The sequence below is a fragment of the Puntigrus tetrazona genome, chromosome 9 (assembly GCF_018831695.1).
Source record: "Puntigrus tetrazona isolate hp1 chromosome 9, ASM1883169v1, whole genome shotgun sequence".
In the NCBI taxonomy this organism is placed as follows: Eukaryota; Metazoa; Chordata; class Actinopteri; order Cypriniformes; family Cyprinidae; genus Puntigrus; species Puntigrus tetrazona.
In genome coordinates, this window is record NC_056707.1 from 8,801,076 (window position 1) to 8,824,475 (window position 23,400).

Consider the following 23,400-nt stretch of genomic DNA (forward strand, 5'->3'; position numbering starts at 1 on the left):
ATTGCTTGAAATTTTAGTTTTGTTGCCTGAGCTATCCCACATCCAGTGTGGCGCGGTTTCACCAGTACATCGCAACATATATCAAAAATTCCTCTCGTCTGGAAACAAAGTGATCGTTCAAAGAGCGCACTAGTTCACTCATGCCCATGTATGTCACTCCGCCGGGGAAGGCGGAAGTTTCCCGTGACGTCAGCGTGACGTCTCAGCGGGCTGGTCCATTTTCACTTCCTGTACGGTGGGACGTCCCGCGGCTCCGTACGAGCAGGACGCTGCATCAGTGCCGTGTCCTACTTTTAGACTTTCACGGGTCGGGCTGGAAACGGATGCGTTTTTATGCAGCGGCCCGCCTGGAATAATGTAACGGTCATCTCCGCGGAATAGTTAGCGCGAGCGCCGCCGTGTTTGTGTTGTTATGGAGTGCGGAGTCAGTGGAGATCATATGTGCTGCTGATCCAGACGTCCACCCACAAACAGATCTCTATCCACTCTCACAGCACACCGAGATACGAAACATGGCCAAGCATCTCGTCTGTTGTTGGATTTGGGTTCTAGCGACTCTTTTCTACTTCGAACATGCACTTTCTTTTAACCTGGACGTTAGCAAACCCACGGTTTTCGCTGGACCTCCAGGAAGTTACTTTGGATTTTCTGTGGATTTCTTCAATCCTGATAGCAAACAGTGAGTAAATTTAGTTTTTGTAAACCAGCGAGGCGCTGGTTTGGATATCATACAGGCCTGCAGCATTTTTTTTGAGAAAGATTGATTCTCTTTAAATATGCACGCGATTTCTAAAAGATACGTTTATTAAATTTAACGATGTTGAATAAGTACGCTATTTTCTGTAGAAATGTTATATGAACGCCATGTATACATTTGATATATTTGGTGTTGTGTTTAATACATGTTAAACTATTATCTTAAATAGCTTTTATTGTAAATTTTGTAGAAATTATACATACACAGATGTTATATATATATTGTGTATGTATATATGTATATATGTGTGTATGTATATATATTTTTCTGTTATTTTATTGTTAGCTAGTTTTTTTGTTATTTAAAAATGTAGTTATTAAAAATATATAGACTTCTCTGTTTATATGAATATTGTTAAAGGTAATCAAAATATAATACTAACAACAATTTTCATTGCAGTAAATATCTTTTTTTTTTTTTTTTTTTTCTTTATTCAATACTATTCAATTACAATGACAGATTTCCTTGTTTCAGCTCCTGCTGGTATATATAATATTATTGTGTCTAAGTGTTTAACAGAAACAAATGACACATTTTACCCTGTGCTTTCAGGTTAAATATACTGGTTGGCGCACCCAGGGCAAACACCTCTGATCAAACCCCGTCGACAGTCACTGAGAGGGGCGCCGTCTTCAGCTGTCCCTGGCATAAAAGTGGCTCATGCACCCAGATTCAGTTTGACAGCTCTGGTAAGATGCAGCACTGTGTTTTCAGCCACCGTAGTGCAGTCTTTGCTCCACCATGCTGTTATTTAAAGCTTTTTCTGTCAGTCTGTTGATTCGCATTGCATGCTAGGATCGGTTTGTTAGAACCTTCTGAATAGCCTGTGGCTTTTTAATGATTTATTGGGTCATATATCAGCGTTGCTCTAAATATTTTCAATAGGTGGGGGAAATATAACAGGCGAGGGAGTCTGGGATCATTTCAAAGCTCATCTAGGGTTGTATGATTGTTGTTGCAGAATGTTTTGAATTCACATGCTTGGCAATGAACTGCAAGAAAGAAGGGTTTTTTTTGCCACAAAATTCATATGCTGGCCTACTAACTAGTTTGCAGATGTACACAGTCTTTACACTAAAAGCACTTTGTTCATTGTTTTTTTTTGTGCCAGAACTCATTGGCATTCAGTGATGGTTATATACTAGTCTGCCCTGATTTACCCTGCCAGCCAAGCTGGATTGCTAGAAGAGGAACTACCAGACAAACAAAAAGGTCTTCAGTTGGATTATCTCAGTATGCTTAGAGTTCTCACCAACAACTGAATTACTCCTCTTTGTGTCCTTTTCACCCTTAAAGAAGTTCTTGGAAAAATAACGGAGTATAGTCAGCGTAGAAGCTTTGCACCCGTGGTGGAGGAAGACAAGTTTTAATTATATAAAAATATAATTAAACATTAATTAGTGGAATAAAACATATTTATGCTAAATATCCAACCCAATGGAATCTAGACGTTCAGTTGTTAATAAAATAGCTTTTGTAAAGAAATATTATTGCTATTTATTGATTTGAATTAAATACCGAAACGGTTGTTAATGACAAATTACGTTAGCTTTAATGTTTATTCATTTTGAATAGCACACATTTTTAGACGTTTCATCTGAGCTTATATGCTATTTTTAATGATATGATAACTAGTGGATTGTCAATCTTTTTTGTGTGAACACTTTAAGTATCTGGAAACTTATCGGGGCCGCAGTATTTTTCGAAGTCCTACAAGATATTTTAGATTTTAAACACTAAAACTAGACCAGACGCCGCGCCAGCTTAAAGGCCAAAGTATAGTTCTCGTGGACTTTAGTGTTTCTTTGTATTTGTTTATTACCAATTACATTGTCAAGAAAGAAGCTTAAACATTCTTCTGTTGAGCAACTGCCAAAGCATAACTGTCCTGACATTTTTTTTTTTTTTTTTTGACGTGGCTTTACTAAAGTGTTCTCTGAGCTGCCTGAAACGATTACTGTTTGAGGAGCTGGAAAAGTCTAGATTAGAGAAAAATGTCAGAAGTATGAGACGGAAAACACTGTATGGGACGACACTCGTGCTGAGCTGTTACAGCATGGTTATACAACTGTGTTTCCATTGAGCTGCTGTACCGTTAACAACCCCTTTGTGTTGTTTGGCAATAATTATGCGCTTAATTCTAGTAAAGCCTGGGTGTTGTTGACCGGCTGTATGACTCGGTTGACCATGAGAAACACTGGGAAATTCCCAGCTCAGAAGCACAGACGGAGGAACAGCTGAGGCGTCTTGAGGCTAAGATGAACCAAGGCCGCAGGGAGGGAATATCTTTTTGGTTTTATGTCTGTGTGGGTGTAAGGATCGTGGAGGTACTAGGAAAACCTTTAACTGCAAAGTAGTGTTGGAAGAGCATTAATGCTGTATCCTAGAGTAAATATTACAGAACTAAAGAGTGATGTAAAGGTTAGAATAATGTTGTAATGAACAAATTACTGACTTTTCTGAAGAATCACTGAAAAATGACTTTAAATCTTTATTGACTCGGTACATTTAGTAATAAATGGCAAATTGAGAGGAATGAATGTATACATAAGAAACTGTATGAGGTAAAGCCGCTATTGAAACTCAATATGATCGAGTTGTGTATACGAGGTGTCGAGTTGGTCATACAAGACTCATTCTTATCTGTTGAAAGGGGAAGATAAATTCTTTTTAGTATAAAACATTTTTTAATTGAATGTCCACGTTTAAATAATACTAGGCTACTTTTTTTATTCAGAGAATGAAATGGCATGATTACATTTTTTTTGTCATGCATTAAGTAGAAAGACTCTATGCAGTTGTTCTTATCATTTTTGTTTTTATATATGTATACTTAAAAAATAATTATGTAGTTGTTTTGAAATGAGATATATACTGAATTATGAAATTTAGATGTTTCATCTTACCATGAATATAGCCATTGCGTTAAATCATTAATAAATAATAAAGAATCACTATAAAAACTTTAATTCGATATTTTCTACAATTAAACTTTTAGTAGTCTCAGCTTCTTCTTTTTTTACAATTTTTTTTTAAAATCCAGAATTCCACGTTTTCCTAAAAAATTACTATGGTAAATTTAAAAAAAATGATCCCTCTGAGCCTTTTATTACTGTCACTAGCAGTTTATTGTGTATGTTAATAGCATGAAATGTATAGGGTTTAATTCTAACGTGCCACGAATAGATTCAGCTGTCACTCTTCTTGACCTTGGACTGAACTTCAGATGGTTTAGTAACGAACAAGATGAGTGTTTCATATCAGCATACCAACTCAACTTTTATTAAATTCTGCCATATCAGACCTTTTGAAATCAGTTGTAGTTTGAGGAGATTGTAGTGATGAGAAGAGCAGTGTAGTCCACTGCAAAGGAGATTATGACAGTCTGATGATTCTAATTAACTGAGATAACTTATATTTCCGTTCCTCCCTCAATATCCTCCTTTCCTGTTCTCCCCTCCCCTGTTGTGTTTTATCCTAGATGACAGGAAGAATACCAAAGGACAGCAAATGGAGTTTAAGTCAAATCAATGGTTTGGAGCTACTGTGCGATCCTCTGGGGACCATATTCTGGTGAGTCTTTCTGCAGAGGGTGTGAAAGTCGCTCTGAAAAAAAGACTGTACAGAGCTCCAAAAGGAAAAAAAACTGATGATCACATTTTTGTTTTATGCACTGTAAACAAAAGATTTAATTTGCAAAACAGTTTTATATGCATCAAAAATCCCAGATTATTAGGCAGTATGTCAGTTAGGAAATATGTAGTCTTTATTGCAATGTTGTATTTTGATCTCGTCTTTCCGTGTTGACTTGTCACTAAAAATATATAAGATTTAAAGTTGGTATTTTCCCAAATGCTGTTTCTAAGCTGATTTACTGAAAGAAAATGATCGATTTTTTTTTTTTTTTTTTTTCCCAGGCGTGTGCTCCTCTCTACCAGTGGAGCACGTATGGATTAACAGAGAGAGAGCCTGTTGGAACATGTTACCTGAAGAAAGGCAATAACATTGTGGAATATTCCCCCTGCCGCTCTAGTATGTACATGACCACAGCTCTTTACCTCAAGCTGCTCATGCCCTTATTGGGTCATGTCTAGTGGCCTCCCTAAGAAGTGCCTTAACTAAGATTAATGGAATTTTGTAATTGTGCATCATCTCCTTATCACTCATGGTTTTTAAGACATGTCTGAGTTAGTAGGTTCTCCTCAGACATTGTGCCAGTCGGCATGTGGTTATGACAGTTCCTCTGTCTGAAGTTTGCCTTCCTTTTTTTTTTATCTTTTATTCATTTTGAGACTTCCTTAAAATGATTTCTGTTTCTAGTGAATATATGAATGACTGAACATTTATTTATTTTTCATCAGGCTCAAACACACCTGAGGGACAAGGATTTTGTCAAGCGGGTTTCAGTGCTGACTTTGTGAAGGTATTAAATGAACAGAAATTTCCTTTATATATTTATTACAATTTTATATCATTTAACCCCCAAAAATGTAGGATACTTGATTTTAAATAATTGTTTTAGTTATTTAGATACTTACTTATTAGATATTAGCACAATGTCATTCAGTGCAACTGTAGTTTATATACAGAAAAATAAATTGTCAGGCATATTTACAAGAAGAATCATTAGGTTACATTAAAAGACAGTTCATGGATCACAATAAAGCCCACAATAACTAATAAATAATAATAATAACTTGTAATTTTAAATCCTTTAGACCACTAGGTCATCTAAAATATAATAGTTGTAATAATCTAAACTATAATATATTTTAAATTTATCTAAAAACTAAATAAATAACTAAATAGTATATTTTAGATGTATTTATTTAAAACTGAAAATATAATTATAGTTTAGATTTTAAAATATAACATTTAATATCATCACTTTTTATTTATGCCGAATGTGAGTAGAGCATTTTACCCATATTTCGACCTTTATTTTTTACTAAAGGTATGTAAATATTTGCATTTAATATTTTTATTTGCATTTAATATTAAATCACTTTCATTTATAGAATTGTCTGGACATTTAAATTTTGTCTTAGACTCATATGTGTATATGACTAGCAGCTTTTGCTGTGTAAGCTACTGCCTATTCGTGCTCAGACTTGTACAGAATGTGTGAAAACATTTTTATTTCTCTTTCAGAAGAACCGGATTGTTGTTGGAGGACCAGGAAGCTTTTATTGGCAAGGTAAACTGAATTATTTTTATTATCCCTCTGCAAATTTGAAATGAAAAAAAAGCATAGTGGAAAAAGGAAACAACAAAGTGCTCTGTTAGGATTTTTTTGTAACTCAGAGAACGTCTGCTGTGTCTTCAGATAATAGCATTCACTCAGAACAGGCCAGTGAATGTTTGCACAACAATGGCAGTGCATGTTTAAATTTACAAATGTCTTTGGTCCCCCGCCCGTCACAGAAATGCTACTCGGAGGAGAACGAGCTATGTTTTTGAGTCAATAAATAATGCAGAATGATACGCTGTCTCCTGTGAAAATGCGCCTCCTGTTTCATTGAAAGTTGTTGTGTTGTTACCATCTCAGCTCTGTTATGAGCTCATAGGGTGGGGACACGCTAGGCACTCTTCCCAGGAAAGGCATTTAATCTCTAACACATCTTTCGTGAATTTCATGACCAGCAGTGATCATTTTTAAAGGTTCCGTTTAAAAGCCTTTTGTGAAAACTTTTTCTGCTGAGTCTCTCTTTTTTTTTTCTGCTGGTATGCTGATTATACACCCTGCTGAGAGAATGCGATTGCTTTATTTGATAGTAACCTCGGTTAGACCTTATTTGCACTTGTTTGCGTTATGTGAATGAATTCCTGCGCTATCATCTTTGTCTCATTAGCTAAATTATTATTTTGCTACAAAAAGGCAATAAATGTGGGGCACGTGTTGGGAATTGTACCGATTACGCAGTTATCTTAAATTATTTACAAGAAACTAATGATTAGTTGTATTTAATATACGTTATTATTATATTTTATTATTATTATATTTAAATGAACAGGCTGAACATTTTTCTGTTTTGGTTTTACTGCTGAGCGCCTCTCTTCTGCTGATGGCACGATCATTTATAAAACATGCTTAAAATGCTTTCAGAAATGTATGAAACTAAGCTAACCTTGGATATACTTGGGGAAAAAAGTCTTTATTTTGTTGTTTACGTTTGTATTTATCTACAAAAAGGTGACAAATGTCTGGGAACTTAATTGATTTCACAAAATTCAAGAATTTTAAGAAAGCTGAGCTCCTGTTACACTACCGAAAATTAACATCACAACTTTACATTATTTACTTTATGATGAGAGAGTCTAGATTAGTCCTCAAAATGCACGTACAAGCATATTTACAGTAACATCACATGACTGAGGAGGATGTGACTCTTTAGAGTATTTTTATTAAACTTGTTTTACGTGTACATGATATATCGACACGTACATCTTTCTGGTCTGCTGAACATTTATGAAATTTCTTATCAGATCGCTTAATTTCATGTGAGTGTTTTATATTGGTGATTTCCTAACTTTTTTCGTCTTTCTAGGTCAGCTGATCTCGGATGACATCACGGAGGTCATCAGCAGATACAATAAGGAGTTTGTAATTCCTTTGAGTAACCAGTTATCAACCAAGTCAGCCGGAATTCAGTATGATGACAGTTATTTGGGTAAGCTTGTGTGCGTCTTTTGTTTTGATGTCTCTTAAAGATGCTATTTTTTTTTTCGCAGTGGGCCGCTAGATATATTAGAATATATCAACAATATAACAATCGCCAAAGCAGGGCAGATGTTAATATGATTATTTGTTCACTGTTAGGTTACTCTGTGGCCGTTGGTGATTTTAATGATGATGGTGATGATGGTAAGATATTTAATCATTTTGATATGGTTGATATTTTGGAAATGATGAATAGGTGGGATCCGTTAGATACTGTTTTAAAAATATATGCTTTTATTTGGTAAGGGCACATTAAGTCAATAACAATGTTATGTGTTTTTTTTTTTTAACATCACAAATTCAAAGCTGTCACAAACTGTCATTACTGACCTGCTCTAAATACCAGCCCTGCAATATTGCAAACTAAAGTGGTGCATTACAGGAATTGCTTGAATCTGATTTGTTTCTACTTCGAAATCAAGAAACCTCTGTGCTAAATGAAAGCGTTGTTGTGTCCAACTCATTTTAATTTATCCTGAATCTCTAGATTATGTCACTGGAGTTCCTAGAGGGGAGAAGGCTCTCGGTTATGTGAGTTTTATACTATTTTTGGTCAGGAATCTGACGAGAAGCCATAAAAGTGATGCAACTCTGCTTGAAACGGCATGCTGGTTTTGTGTTGTTAGGTCAACATTTTTAACGGGAAGAACATGGAGTCTGTGTACAATTTCACAGGCACACAGGTGAGCGTTACAAAAGTGTTTGTTAGACATTGTGATGTGTGTTAAGTGACTAGGTAGAAGCATATATGATCAGTCTTGCTTGGGAACAGCCTGCAGGTCACCTGACATGCCCGTGCTTTGTGGTCATGCCGCAGTTATGTTTAACATTTGTTTTACGAGCGGCAAGTTCATGTCCTGAATCCACTCCCACATCTGGAAGCTATTGACAGCATTGTCACCAACACACGAGAGCAGGAAGGGAAAAGAGATGTTTTTGGCTGATTGTGATTGCTGCAGTGATGATTCATCAACATTTAATCAAGCTTAAGTCAACATGAGTTTAACAGAGATTTCTTAAGCTCAAGTGAATCTATGTGGACATGGGTGCTGCATCAATACCAGTAATGATAATGATATATTATTAGTAGTAGTAGTAGTATCGTTCACATTATGTTGGTTGATTTTAATGTTATATCCAATACATTTTATGTAGACCGGTATTTTTGTACTGTTTGTATAAACAGTGTTTAGTCTAAAGCTCCAGTCTAGTCATGTCTAATGTTTTTTTGTTTTTTTTTCTCTGTCCAGATGGCTGCTTACTTCGGTCATTCTGTAGCAGTTGTTGACATCAATAATGACAGGTAAGTAATGCTTTACACTCACACACTGTTGTTTTTTTTTTTCTCAATGTTTTATTGTACATTTTATTGACACTTTTCTTGTAAGAATGTGCATTCATGCACTATTGGATACTTTAAATAAGTGGTTCACAGCTGGTTGGGCATGGCCTGGTGTTGTGATGCTAAATCTCAAAAGAAAAAAGAAAAAAAAATAATTAAATTGACGGTAAAGAGGGCAACTACTGGCCATTGTTGCAATGTCGTATGAACCAAAAAAAAAAAAAAACTAGAATATTAGAATTGTGTCTTCTATTTACAACTGCTCTACCCCGATGGGTTGTTGTTCAATTTTATGTTCAATGCGTTTTTAATTCAGCTTTTGTTGGATGTAAAGCAGATCATTCCTTAAACTGGCTTTCAGAAAATCAAGCTTCGACTTAAAGTGATACTTTAGTCAAAAATTTAAATAGTTTATTATTTGCCTAACCTAATAGTGTTTAAACTTGCATAACTTTCTTTTTGCGAAAATGTTTCAACCATTTACCACCCAGTCATAAAAAAAGTAAAAAAAAAATTCACAAAACCCATTTTTACATATATAAAAATAAATAAAATTCAAATAATTTTTTCAGGACATGAAGCACATAAAAATGCTCTGGAAACTAACAAAAGAGGCTTATTAGTTTGTTGTTATTTTAAATAGATCATTTAAATTTTGAGCTACTAACTTTTGATTTCAATGTACTGTATGAGGCTTTGCTCACACAGAAGTCAGTTTCAAACCAAGAAGCTTTCTATTGGTCACTGCAGTGAATTTGTGTGACCAACTTAAACATGAGTGGAATCTGCATGCCCTCACACAAACCTCCCAATCGCATGGATTTTTTTTTTTTTTTTTTGGAATGAATGGAATTTGCCCCCAAAATTTCCTTTACTTACATTTTGATTATTGATGCACAAATAAGCACATTACACAGCATTATACAGCCTTTCTTACCTGCAATATGATGTTGTTGCTGCAAGACCTCTGCCAGGAACATCAGGCCAATGCTGCCGTCCAGGATCACGTGGTTTGTCTTGGTCTGGCATCTCAGCTGAGACCTGTCCACTATGGGTGACCCTCTGGTAGTTGTGAAGTACCAGTGGCGTAGCTCTCAGCATCACTGACGCACACAAGCCCTCACAGCACGTCAAGCTGCAAACCGTGTGAGGGACCCTAACCTACCCTAACCTGACTGTTTGAAACAACCTCATGTCAGCCAGCCACTTCAAGATATCCTATCAACCACGCAGAGATGCATGAGAAACCAAACGGAGGACTCCAGCAGCAGGAAACACACTAATAACCGCACAGAAAACCTCGACAAATGCAAAGGAGACACCGAGAACATCCCGACGACCGTGTAGCAAAGCACTAAAACCTACCGAGAGCAACTGAGGACCACAAACCACTGCATTGACAATCACCCGAAATCCTAGCAAGCACACAGCAATGTGATAAACTATAGGATTACAAAATAAAACTTGCTCTACAAGCTTACCCTATAACTTTGTACAGTATATACAGTATGTACATACACAGGTGATGCTCCGTGTGACACCGATGAGGACTCAGTGTTGCTCAGGCCAAGGCTCTCCACTGACGTCCACATGGATTCGTGGAGCGACGCTCCTGCTGTTTGTGAAGCTCTCGGTGACCAGGACGCGTCCGTCTGGCCACTCTGTCTCCAGCAGTGAAGGGCAGTGGAGCATCTCCCACAGGCGCTGCTTGATCTTCAGCCCCAGCTTGAGGCTGTAGGGACGCTGTCGACCGCGCCGTGACTTCATCATGGGCTCCACACAGCCGTAGATGTCCTGGTAGTCCTGCACACAGCGGCCGTGGATGGAGACGGCCTCTTCCTGCTGACACAGAGACTCCAGACACTTGTCCACTGAAGAGACCGACTGTGCAGGACAGATGTCAGGAAGGACAGCGGCGTTCTTCATGTAGCGCTCTTCCAGTCCGTCGGGTGTCTGAGCTTCGACAGAGGTGCTGCTGTAGGTGTGATCTGACCTGATTACAGCAGCCAGCTGTGAAAGCTCACAGGCCTCTTGAAGAGAAGTCTTCACCAAGAATCCCTTCAGGTGTTTGGGAAGAGCCCTTCTTCTTCTGGAGCGCCGCTGCTTCATGAGGACGCCTGAGAAACACTTTACAAATTTGACAAATTGATGAAACTCACCAAATTGTAGAGTTGAAGTGATCAACTTCAAGGCTTCAGCAAATGTTTGTTGATGTTTTTTTAAAAATCAACTAAATCTGTTGCTGAGGTGGAATGTTGAAACTCATTTAAATCACTTGACATCATCAGGAAGTCAATTAGAGCAGCTTAAGGCTCATATGATAAATCTATTTTCATTATAATTTTCAATTAGCTACATACACACACACACACATAATATTTATTTATTTATTGTGGCGGGAGGAGCCATCGACAGACGCAGTGGGTGTGGCGTCATGCCTCGGAGAGGCTTTTTATTAACAAAAATACACAAAATAAAGTGTCCAGGGAAAAGTGTCCAAAATAAACGGGGGACCTGGTGTCCTCGTCGTGCTGAAGGGGGAGTGCAGGTCTGGTAGTGCTCCAGGGGGAAGGGTCCAGGTAAGGGGCGGAGTCCGGCGGCCGCACGCGCTCCCCTCTCTGGTCTGGGGCTCGAGGGTCGGCGGCTTCTTCCAGCAGCTTCTCCTCCGCTTTTTTCCCGGTCGGCAGACTTGAAGGGATAAACAGTTCTTCATCCTGGCCCGTCAGCGGTACACGTGTGCAGTCTTCGCCTGGACTACGGTGTCCGACAGCGCGCTTCTCTGGCGGCGTGGCGAGTCCCTTCACGCACCCTTCCTGGACCCACGAGGACACTAGCGTGCATGCACGGGGGAAGAGAAATAATTTATATAAATATATAAATTCCTAATCTGTGTGTATATAGCTCATGAATAAATCACTGTTTTGAATGAATCTATTTAGTGTTCTTGTTTACTTCCTAGCACTGACTTTCTTGTTGAAGTAAATTATTATTTTTTTCCCCCACCCATTAAAGACAAATCATTTCATTGGTTTAACCTACTGTATGAATGTGGTTAAATGAATAGGGGGCATGTGATTTATTTAGCAAGTCAGTCCATTTTCTTTAGCAACAACAAAAAGGGTGTGAAAATGAGATTAATTAAAGAGGTTTGTTTGCATTCACGCAAACCAAAGAGTTTTAATTGAATGTTTTTTAGAAGCCAGTTGAGAACCACAGCTTTAAATTATATTCAGGTTAGCAATTTTTTTCTTATGACTCTGGGCCAGGCACACCTAGCCTAAATATATTCACAGCAATATTTTGAGAACATTTACTGGCATTATTTAAAAAAATGAGCTGGTATCAGAATGTTGCGCAACAGTGAAGATAAAGTTCCCTATGTTTCCTGACAAGTTGCTATCTGCCTGAACATGTTGACCATTTTTGTTCAGAAAGGCCCTGTTTTATGAGAGAGAATTTCGAAATTTGACATTTATTCAGCACAATCTTCCAGCTGTTTCTTGCAGGTTGATAAGAATAACTGCAAAATCCCAAACACAATATGTGCTGTTTTTTGTTTCTTTCCCCCTTCAGGAAGATGGATTTGTTGGTGGGGGCTCCTCTGTTCATGGACCGTGGCTCAGATGGGAAGCTGAGGGAGGTGGGTCAGGTCTATGTCTACCTAGGCAAAGGTGGCTTCACTTTCAACAATGTCATCAAACTCACTGGTTCTGAGATCTATGCTCGATATGGAAGCTCCATCTGCAGCCTGGGAGACCTCAACATGGATGGATATAATGGTACTATTTTGTGTTTCTTTAACATATGTGCCTTCAGGACCCAACCTAGCTTGCAACACTGACTGCCAAACATACAGCACATATGTAGTCATTTGTGGTTATGTGCTGATGCTGTTGTCACTGTCTTCTTTGCCTCTTTGTGCAACGCTAATCATGACTCATGAGCTTTTTGTGCAAAGGCTGTACAAGCAAATAAAAACCCAGTGCTGCCCACAGCAGTTACTCAATAACCACAACTTTAAATGGGTTTTATTTTTAATCCCTTTGTTTTTTTTTTTCCTCAGATGTGGCCATTGCTGCCCCATATGGTGGGCAGTTCCACCGTGGCCTGGTGTACATTCATAACGGGCGTCCCACGGGGCCCGATCCTGTGGCCTCTCAAGTTCTGGAAGGAACATGGGCGTCTACTTCCATGCCTTCTAGCTTTGGCTACGCCATGAATGGAGGCACAGATGTCGATCAGAATGGATACCCTGGTTAGATTTCATTTTTTTTTTTTACACATTTACATCTTTTGCAATTAACCGCTAAAATTTAAAGCTACTTCCTATTTTACCCTTCTTCTTTTTCTCTCACACTATCTCCTCTTACAGACCTGATTGTTGGGGTGTTTGGAGCTGACAAAGCTGTTCTGTACAGGTACAGAATGCTTATGCTTCACTTTAAACTCACACATGCGTTTGATTGACTTTTATGATCAGGGCCGGATAAGCTATTAAAGGTGGTCTCATTTAATTCAGCAGTATTTAATTTGTTTTACGTGCAACTCGGTGAAAGCGGTTACAGCATGTATTAAAAGAAAGTCACAGTGAAACATTTGCCATCATCTACTTTTGTACATGAAAGACCACCGTGCTTAAATTTACATTGTATTACACATACTTTTTAAGCCGTAATGTACAGGCAGCTCATCATTATTGCACAATAAGCTCTGAGTTTTAAAAAGCAGTGATCAAAAGTTTAGACATACGACGTGAAACTCCCTTCCCAGTCCATAGTCTAGACCTGCAAAATAGAAGAAGATTTTTGAGACAACAATACTATGTGGGATTCTAAATCATGAACATGGTAATGCTACAAACCACATACTAATACCAGTGCTTCTTTAGTGTTCTACAGTTCTCTACTCATTAATGGATCTGTGAATTAGGCATACGCAATGTTATGAGTAATTATCCACATAGGTCATTTACATGATCCTTACAGTATAAGGAACCTGTCTGAATTGGTAGACTGATGATACATGCTTGTGTTGTGTTTACTAGGGCTCGCCCCGTCATCAGTGTGAACACTACACTGGATATCAGTCCACAGATCTTAAATCCTGAAGACAAGAGCTGTACCCTGCCTGGTACAACCACTAAAGTTTCCTGGTGAGTCAAGCTTTTTCATCAGTTTCAACCAAACAAACATTGCATGCGAGTGTTTCTACAACATGATCAAATGAAAACGGTCATTTCCATACAAAGAATTATGAAATCATTTACTTACGGTTTGTAATACAGCTGTGCTCAGATTAAGCACAGTTGCATCTTGTCTTGACTATTATGCTTTGAGAATATCATGAAAATAATGGTAATCCTGCTCAATTCTTTCCCTCAGCTTTACTTTGAAATACTGTCTGAAGGCAAATGGCAAGGGAGCGCCATCTTCTCTTTGTAAGTACTTGTTTCTTTATGTATGCAATTGTATGATATTCAGGGCAGAGGAACCTATTATTGCACATAGTAGGAGCACAAGGTGGCTGTAAACGGAGTCCTGCTGTTGCGGTGTGTGTTATGAGCACTGCTGCGGGGGGAAACTAGAGCTCGACGTGTCAGGCATCAGTGTGTTTGGAGCCGGACGTATGGTACAGAGCCGTTAAAAGCCCAGCGTCCGGCGCTCACAAAGTCTTCACATGGATCTCACAGTCTGGGGTGTAATGGCTACCAGACTCACAGCCCACTGTTCATAGACCACAGACCATGATGCCAATTCATTATTTCTCTGTTCGCTTTGAAGTTCTCCTATGCTCTGGTTGAGCTAATGGCTACTGTTAAGCAAGCTTAAGTTGCGGATGTGTGTATGGTGCAAGTTCTGTCATAAATGGATCTGCCACTCACAGCTGAAACGCATAAACTGTCAGTTTAGTTATGTTTTGAGAAGGACGTGTAGTAGGTATGAATATACTACTGTTGAAATGTTTTTTTAAATTTATTTCTGTTTACAGGTTAGTTATTTTATTCAACAGTATATTTTTCAGAAGAGACCATGATAACATTTTTTTTTTTATTTCTAATAATAAGTGTTTCCAATATACTTTAGTCACTTTTAAATCACGTTGGTCTTACTCAAAAGAATAAGTCATACAGGTTTGGAATGACATGGGTGGACTGCTCCTTTAAGGAGAATGTTTTACGTTTTACGAAGTATATTTTCAAAGTCTAGTTCTCATATGTCACCTTTACGTGCAGCTGTGTTTATATATCTGTGCTTGTAACCAAAATGTCCATAGTGAAACTCTAAGAGCCATAACCATCGTGTCTTTTGAGCAAAATCGTTAACCTCAGGTTGCTCCAGACACACTGAACCAGAGCTTTAAAGCGTCTAAATGCTTACAGAAATTCAGGGGTATAACTGTTTAAAGGTTTCAGGGTTGACAGCTTGTGTTCTAAACAGTTTCTTTTGCAGATTATATTTCTTTAGCTTGTTTTCTTTAAATTGCCTCTTTCATTTAAAGGAGAAACTCTTTTTATGTGAAGAATGTAAATAACTCTCTCATTCCTTCTGAATTTAGGGCTTTGCCTTACTGTGTGTGTTTCTCTACTTTTATAATTGAAATGTAAATGTGGCCTTTCATTCACAGATTTCCAAGTGGATCTGACCCTGGACCGTCTCAAGCACAAGGGAGCCATCAAACGGGTGATGTTCCTCCATAACAAGATGTCTCAGTATTCAAAGAACATGACCGTCTCCAACAACCAAGCACCAGCCTGCGAGGAGCTTCAGGCTTATTTAATAGTGAGTCCATTCACACTTATTCATTTGACAAATGTTTTTATTTAAAGCAATTTGCAGTGCTTTGCCAGGTATATATGATATAGGAAGTCAAACCGGTGACCTAAGTGTTTCTGATGTAATGCTCTACCAGTTGAGATGCAAGAACACGCGTAACTCATTCACTTCTGTTGACCATGCCAGCACTGGGCTGTGAAAAGTTTAGTGTACTTTTGTTTTACTTGGAACTGGAGAAGTGCTCATGGCTTTAGGTCATCAAATATGTGTTTGCTCTGTGCTTAAAGCTGTAGTGGCAGATAGCCCAGATGTTTGGCACTGGAATATGTTGTTATTTTGTTTTCAAAAAGGAACAATGCGTTACAGAGCTAAAGAAGGATTTGACCTGGAAAGCCAAAGCGCTCTTTCCTGGACATAAAAGAGCATGTTGTAGAGATTGTAAGCTGTACTGAAATTCCCCAGGCTTGAGCTCATTCAACTAGAGGCCCCATTTCTCTCTCCAAACACTTTTGTCTCTCTCTCTCTCTCTCTCTCTCTCTTTCTCTTTTCCTCTCTCATTCTCTCTTTTTCTCTTAACAGGATGACTCAGAATTTAGGGATAAGATCACACCCATTTCTGTTTTTATGGAGTACAGCTTGAATTACAACGCAGCTGCAGATAAGAGTGGCCTGTTGCCCATCCTCGACCAGTCTACACCTACAAACATCACCAAACAGGTACAGCTGTTTCCCCAAATTAGACCTCTACACTGCTTTCCAAAAGTCTGTCTTTTTTTTTTCTTCTCTTATGCTTACCTATGCTGCATTTGTGTAATAAAAATACAGGAAATAACAGTGTATTGAGAAATTGTATTAAAATTCAAAATAACTATTTTCTATTTTAACATATTTTGAAATGTAATCTATTCCCGTGATGGCAAAGTTAAATTCTTAGCATTATTACTCCAGTCTTCAGTGTCACATGATCCTTCAGAAATCATTGTAATATGCTGATTTGGGATGAAAACTGCTTAATATTTTTGTGAAAACTAATATTAAAAAATATTATCATTATCATTATTATATCTGTATCATTAAAAAAAATACAGAATCTTTTTATGCATTTATCACATTATTTTAATAGATAATAAAGTATACATTTCTGTCAAAGACAATCTTCCTGACCTCAGACTTTTGAGCGGTATGAATGAGGCCTCTGTTTGCTCATTGGGTGGGGCTGTCATGGGCTGAGTTAAATCTTTCATGTATTTCGGAAAGATCTCAGCATCTGTAGGAAAGGATGATGATGGAATAGATGAACGTGGTTTACACTGCGTACATGGCTGACACTGTTGAGATAAACTCTTTTCCCATGGATCTGGACAAACTAAAAATAGCAGGGAATTTTGTAATGCTTTCCACATTCAGAAAAGCCATGGAAATAATTAAAATCCTAATATGTGCTTTTTTTATGGAATCTGGAATATTTTTCTATGTGAGAAAACCTTTCGTCTAAATATATATATATATTTTTGAATTCACTTAAATTGTTTAACTTTAGTTCGCTTTTTTTCTAGTTTATCACAAACTACTGGGTAAAATTAATTGGTCTGGGAACCCTGAATGAGACATTACATTGTGCAGAAGCTTCTAAAAAGATCAAATGTTCTACTAACCATTTTTTTACTTTACATGGACAATTAACATTAAACAGCATTGGATAAAAAAAACCTTATTTTTCTATGATCCCCTATATTTTTCTAGGCCCACATACTCCTGGATTGTGGCGAAGACAATATTTGCAAGCCAGACTTAAAACTGTCTGTTGTGAGGTGAGTCATCGGTTAAGCTCAGCCTTAAATTCCATTGCATTGTCTGATTGTGGAGCTGAAGACTAACCTGGTGCTTTTGATGTTGTTCTGCGCTCCAGTGACCAGAAAGAGATCTACATAGGTGACGATAACCCCCTGACCTTAGAGGTCACAGCAGAGAATGGAGGAGAGGGGGCGTATGAGGCCGACCTTACCGTTACTCTGCCTTCTCAGGCAGACTTCATTGGGGTTGTGCGTAACAGTGAGGTGAGCAGTGACCCACCGAAACCGTCATCCCAACTGTGGCCTGTTACAAGACAATTACTGTTGTATTAAAAGAGCTGATTTAACAGATGGTCCAGGTTTAAGAACAGTTCAACTCTAGGGACAGTATCTGGTAACTTGATGCTCCATTTGCAAACACAAGCAAAGCACTTTGGAAAGAATTGCTTGTAATTCTTTATTTTACTGTGTCCTTGTTACAAGTTACTTAATATTATAATAACAACAAATTGTGCATAATTACATGCAAGTAGCATGCAATGCTAAGCCAAATCCTGATCCTAACCCTAATAAATGTTAATAAATATGACTCTGTATTTAAATATATAATTACACTGTATCATGGACCCCTTAAAAATGCATGACTGCATTTCCTCATTAAGGCAGTAATAAATTAAAAATACTTTTGTTTGACGGTCCATATGTTATTTCTATATCTCAGGTATTGTCTAGACTGTCCTGTGCCTTCAAGAAAGAGAACCAGACCAGATTGATGGTTTGTGATCTTGGAAACCCAATGAAAGGAGGAACCAAGGTGACCAACAGTCTTTCCACACTAGTGGAAGTGTCTGCATATTTATTTGTGTGTTTTTTTTTTTTTTTTTTAATTTAGCTAATTGTAACATACATAAGCTATTTAATTTCATATTTTTCTGTGAAATTGCGTTGTTTGTGTAGATAACAGCAGGACTGCGCTTCAGCGTTCACCAGCTCTCTGAACAGGATACAGAAGTCAAGTTTAACTTGCAGATACAGAGGTATGTTAATTCACGCTTGCTATTACAGTAATACAGTTGATAGATTTTCTTGCGCAGTGTTAATTAGAATAGTTTTGCTGGGCCATCAGTAACCCGAGGAGGGCCATTAGAACATGTAAAGCAAAGATGCTCAAGAAGTATATTTTCACTGTCTTTTCATTTAAACCAGTCAAAATGCAGACAGTGTTTGCTTCTAATGCTACAGTTTCCTACCAGGTTTCTTGAGTGTTAATTATAGGGAACTGCTCTTTTTTTTATCTCTGTGTGAACATCCTGCTTCGCTTCCTGTCTCTCACTCCTTCCTTACACCCTTTTTTTTGTATTTTGTAGTGCATCATTAAAACATAAAAAAGCGGTCCATTAGTAACATTTATTATGTTTTGTCTGTCATTTTTAAAACATCAGCACCACCTGTTGGAAAATTAATACTTCCCTTCTGTTTCCAGCTCAAATCAGTTCAACAATACCAGCAATTTGGTCTCTGTTGTCACAAAGCTTGCTGTGCTGGCCAAAGTGAAATTAAGAGGGTATGATCATTTAAATTCTAGTTCTGTTAAAATTGTGTGACAAGTGTTTTAAAATCAGCATGAAATGAAACACATTTTACTTTAAAGTTGCAACAAGTTATGACATTTTAGAATGAGTATGACCAAGAATGTGAATCAAGAAAGTAATATAATGATCCAGTATGGATTGAATATGCTAATAAAAACCTGAATGATGAAAGCGTTGTTATTGTGTCTAGTGGTTACTAGACACGATCTTTAGTGCAAATTCATCTGCTCTATCCTGTGTAGGGTGTCTGCTCCAGAGCAGGTGTTTTTACCTATCGCTAACTGGCAGCCAAAAGAGAATCCTATTCTAGAGGATGACATTGGACCGCTTGTACAGCACATCTATGAGGTAGAAAAGGCTGCAAAGATCATTGTTCGAAGACATTTAACATTACAGCTTCGGCGGTGCATAATTTAGGATTTTGTTCCTTTCTGCTATTCCCTATTCTTCTAGCTGAGGAACACGGGCCCCAGTACTTTCAGTAAGGCCATTTTGGATGTGCAGTGGCCGTACAGATTCAGCAACGGCTCTCTGCTCTACATCACCAAGTTTGAAGTGGACGGAAACATGAATTGCAGCTCAAACAGGGAGCTCAACCCACTTAATGTCACCGTATGTATCCCACAATTGAATCGTGAAAGCATACATGAGACTGTTGTTAAAGATCGGTGTAAATATAACCCAAAAACTCACTTCAGTCCACACAAGCTGTGTTAAACATCATGATCTGACGTTTTGTAGCATCCAACAAATAGCATTTTAACAGTGTGGACAAACAAGTTTTTAAACTTTTAAAAAAATTGGTCGCATTTAGGATCTTGTCTTATATTTCAGGGATAAACCCATGCTTTTTTTTTTACTTAGAATCCCAAATTTATTGACAAAAATGAGACGTCTGCCAGCGGAGACAGTGCTGAGGGGAGGAACAGACACAGCGTCCACCGCAGAGACCTGGAGGACAAACAAGGGGAAGAGAACCTGGAGATTCTGGTGTGTTCACAGCTTTAACACCCAGTTTACAGCCACCAATGTTTGTGAAGTACTTGGAACAGTTTTGAATTGAATTTGAAACAGACACGCTAGTGTTCAGTGACTTTTTGTTTCATATTCTTGAAAGATGTTTCCTATGCTCACCAAGGCAGAAACGTAATATTATTACAATTTAAAATAGCAGTTTTCTATTTGAACATATTTTAAAATGCAGTTCATTTTTGTAATGGTAAAGCCGAATTTCTTCTTTTATAAATATAAAGTTCAAAAGAGAACTTTTGTGACGTAAACGTCTTGACTCTTGTATCGCTTTTGACCATTTCTTGCTAAATAAACGTATTTGTAAAAAAAAAAAATAAAATACAGACCACGAACCTTTCAACAGTTGTGTACATTTAATGAATTTAACTTATGTTTATTACAGCATCAAAACATTTAACCCTTCTGCCCATGAGTAGGTGCAGTTTCCCCCAGTATGCGTGAATGCATGTACAGTGGTTTGTGTGTTTCCACAGGATTGTGTGAATGCAGAGTGTCAGGAGATAAAGTGTTGGGTCGGCCGGCTGGAGAAAGGCCAGAGTGCCATTCTATTTATTTACTCTAGACTCGCCGTGGGCACGTTTCTCAAGGTAAAAACAGTTCATTTGCAAAGCCTTAAAGAGGATTTTTAACATCCTGTTTTCACTGCACAAATACTAATACATTTAAAACACAGAAGGTTTTCTTTCTTTCCAGGCTGAAAGTCAAAACAAATCGTACAGTGTTCGATCCTCAGCCTCTTTCAGTGTCATAGAGATGCCATATAAAAATCTGAATCCTGAGCTCCCAGCCAGCGCAACATCGGTAAGTTCCTATAATCATTGGTGCAAAGGGGATCTTGTTCTTGGATTTTCTTGGGTCAGAAAGAAAGCGAAACGGTTAACCAATATTTCAAAGGTGCAGTATGTTAGATATAAAAACAAAGGCATTCCTCCATGTAATGGCTATAGGATTATTTTTAAGAAAAAAAAACAATATAAACATGATTCCTTGACGCCAATACACTGGAAGTGGCTGAATTATACATATTAAAGGTGCAGAATGTAATATTGCTGGCTAGTGGTTGAAATGCGTTCTGCAATTCAGGCCCAGAATCTGACCAAAACACACATTTCAGATTAGAATTATGGCCATAGCATTATTATTTTTTAGAGATATATATATATGTTAATATATATATATATATATATATATATACGTTTTTGAGAAGAGTATATAAAATATATATATATACGTTTTTGACTCTTCTCATATATATATATATATAAAGAAGAAAAAGAACACATTTGTGTATTTTATGTCTTCACTCATGACGGCTGAGGGTAGTATGACGCCAGTGTCATGATCCCAGCTCTCTGTCCTGCAGGCCTCTCTGAAGGTGATCTGGAATTCCGAGAACCCTCAGCCTGTCCCAGGATGGGTGGTGGCTCTGGCCGTCCTGGCCGGACTTCTGCTTCTGGCTCTGCTCATCTTTGTCATGTATAAGGTGAACAGCTGTTAACTTTAGCTAAATAACTTTTAGAATATTACAAATATTATTTTGCCTTTTTATGTTTTTAGCTTGCATTTCCATTGCTTTCTCAATTTATGTGAATAAAAACAATCTCTCTTAGTGGTGTGCTTTAACGTTCATTGCTTGAACAGTCGCAGGGTTTTTGTGAAAAGTTTTGGTTTTTGAAGTATCCGTACGAATATGGTTGACCGGTTCCCTATTGATTTCTCTCCGCCTCAGCTGGGCTTCTTTAATCGTCTGCGGCCGCCCCAGGACGACAGCATAGAGAAAGAGCAGCTTCAGCCTCAGGAGAACGGAGACAGAAACACAGAAGCCTGAGCTCTTCATCTTCACTCCTCTATCAGTAATGCCTCATCAGCGGGAGTGTGCCTGATTTAGGGAAGTGCTGATGAGAGGGCAACGCATCCTTGGTCTTTATTAGCAGGTCAGCATTTATTCATCCACACAGTCCTGAACACGAGACGGAGGCGTTTTAAAGGTACACGGGCGAGGTGGTTTGAACAGGACTAAAGCCCTGTGCCAGCCCCATTTCCCCTGCGTTCCTGTCCTTCTTAAACTGCACTGAGTCTTAAGACGAGATTCGATTTTTGGGTATAGAGAATAATAACGCATTAAAATCATAACACGTTACATATTGTTTACAAGTAACAAAAATAAAGTTGATAGAAAATGAGATCATGATTTTATCTGGAAAGATGTGAGGTAGCTTGGCGCATGATTAGTTTGCTGGTTCTGCTTCTTCTGTGGGAGAAACCTTAGGTCCGTTGTTTATCACCGCTCTGCTGTTCGGGGGATTTCTGTAGGACTTTGGACTTTCAGTTCTTACCTGTTTTCTTTGCAGTTATTTCAGCTGTTGGGATTTGATTTCTTATTTGGGCATAAGGTGTATTATTTTGAGAAAATATTCTTGTTCGTCTACTGTAAACACGTTGTTTTAGAGCAGGGTTGTGTCTGTGATATTTAGAGCATTTGGTTGAATTTGTATTATAAAAAAAAATAATATCTTTGCGCAATAAAATGGTAACGTTTTTATATTTTGAAAACCACCCCTTATGGACAGAGCACCTTTTATTATAATGTTTTAACTCACCTTTTGGTTTAATATTTTTCTTGGTCAAAAGTATTTTTTATAGATGAAAACACTTTCTATTTTTTTAATGAGCTCTTTACCCAAATACATGTCGACTGTGTGATTTATCCTGATTAATATTAATTGATACAGATACAATAGACCGGTTTGGAAAAACATTAAACGTTTTAAACTGAGGCTAGAATCCATAACACCATTTTAAAACTGTTTATATTAAAACAATTATTTAATTAATGATTTTATAGATTGAAGGTTGCGGTTCATAGTCACTGGTCTTAATTTTGACTTCGGATATACTGAAATACATAACCCTTAACACTGAAAAAAAACACAAAAGCAAGAAAAGCCTGGATTTCTTCCGTTGCTGTATTATAGTAATGCTGCTGCCCATATGAATTTACCCATATTGGGTTGCCATAGGTATGTTGAAAAATTGTATACATTTATAATTCAAACAAAATTATGCTTTTTCCACAAATAAAATGATCCAGAATATATTAATTTGTATGTAAAGTTTGTACAAAATTATAGAACATAATTATAGCAACAAAAATATGTATTTTTGAGAATCTCCCGTGTCTAAAAATGATCACTGACTGTCTTGACTTTATTTTTTGACTTTCCTTTCCTTTTTTTCCCCCCACGGTTTTGTTTAGCAAAATGTGGTTAATGCTTCTGTAATTCAATAAACAAATATACTGATGTAGTCGCGTTTTTCTTTCTTGGTAATTTTTGCTGTGCAAAGGTGCTGTTATCATAACACCGTTTTCTTATCTACAGTGATGAAGTT

The 23,400-nt window shown here is 37.6% G+C and overlaps 1 protein-coding gene across 1 annotated transcript; it reads left to right on the forward strand.

Annotated features, from left to right (window-relative positions):
• Nucleotides 1-221: 221 nt before the first annotated feature.
• Nucleotides 222-23,316, forward strand: itgav (integrin, alpha V). The gene is made up of 30 exons (XM_043248053.1): nt 222-679; nt 1,310-1,446; nt 4,239-4,330; nt 4,675-4,789; nt 5,119-5,180; nt 5,909-5,954; nt 7,306-7,428; nt 7,578-7,622; nt 7,966-8,009; nt 8,105-8,161; nt 8,729-8,781; nt 12,394-12,599; nt 12,884-13,075; nt 13,193-13,238; nt 13,865-13,972; nt 14,202-14,257; nt 15,445-15,599; nt 16,173-16,310; nt 17,337-17,404; nt 17,503-17,650; nt 18,108-18,200; nt 18,344-18,423; nt 18,870-18,950; nt 19,221-19,326; nt 19,432-19,590; nt 19,843-19,968; nt 20,484-20,597; nt 20,704-20,811; nt 21,374-21,493; nt 21,740-23,316. The coding sequence occupies exons 1-30, from the start codon at nt 513-515 to the stop codon at nt 21,836-21,838; spliced, it is 3,144 nt and encodes a 1,047-aa protein (XP_043103988.1). The 5' UTR covers nt 222-512; the 3' UTR covers nt 21,839-23,316.
• The last annotated feature ends 84 nt before the right edge of the window (nt 23,317-23,400 follow it).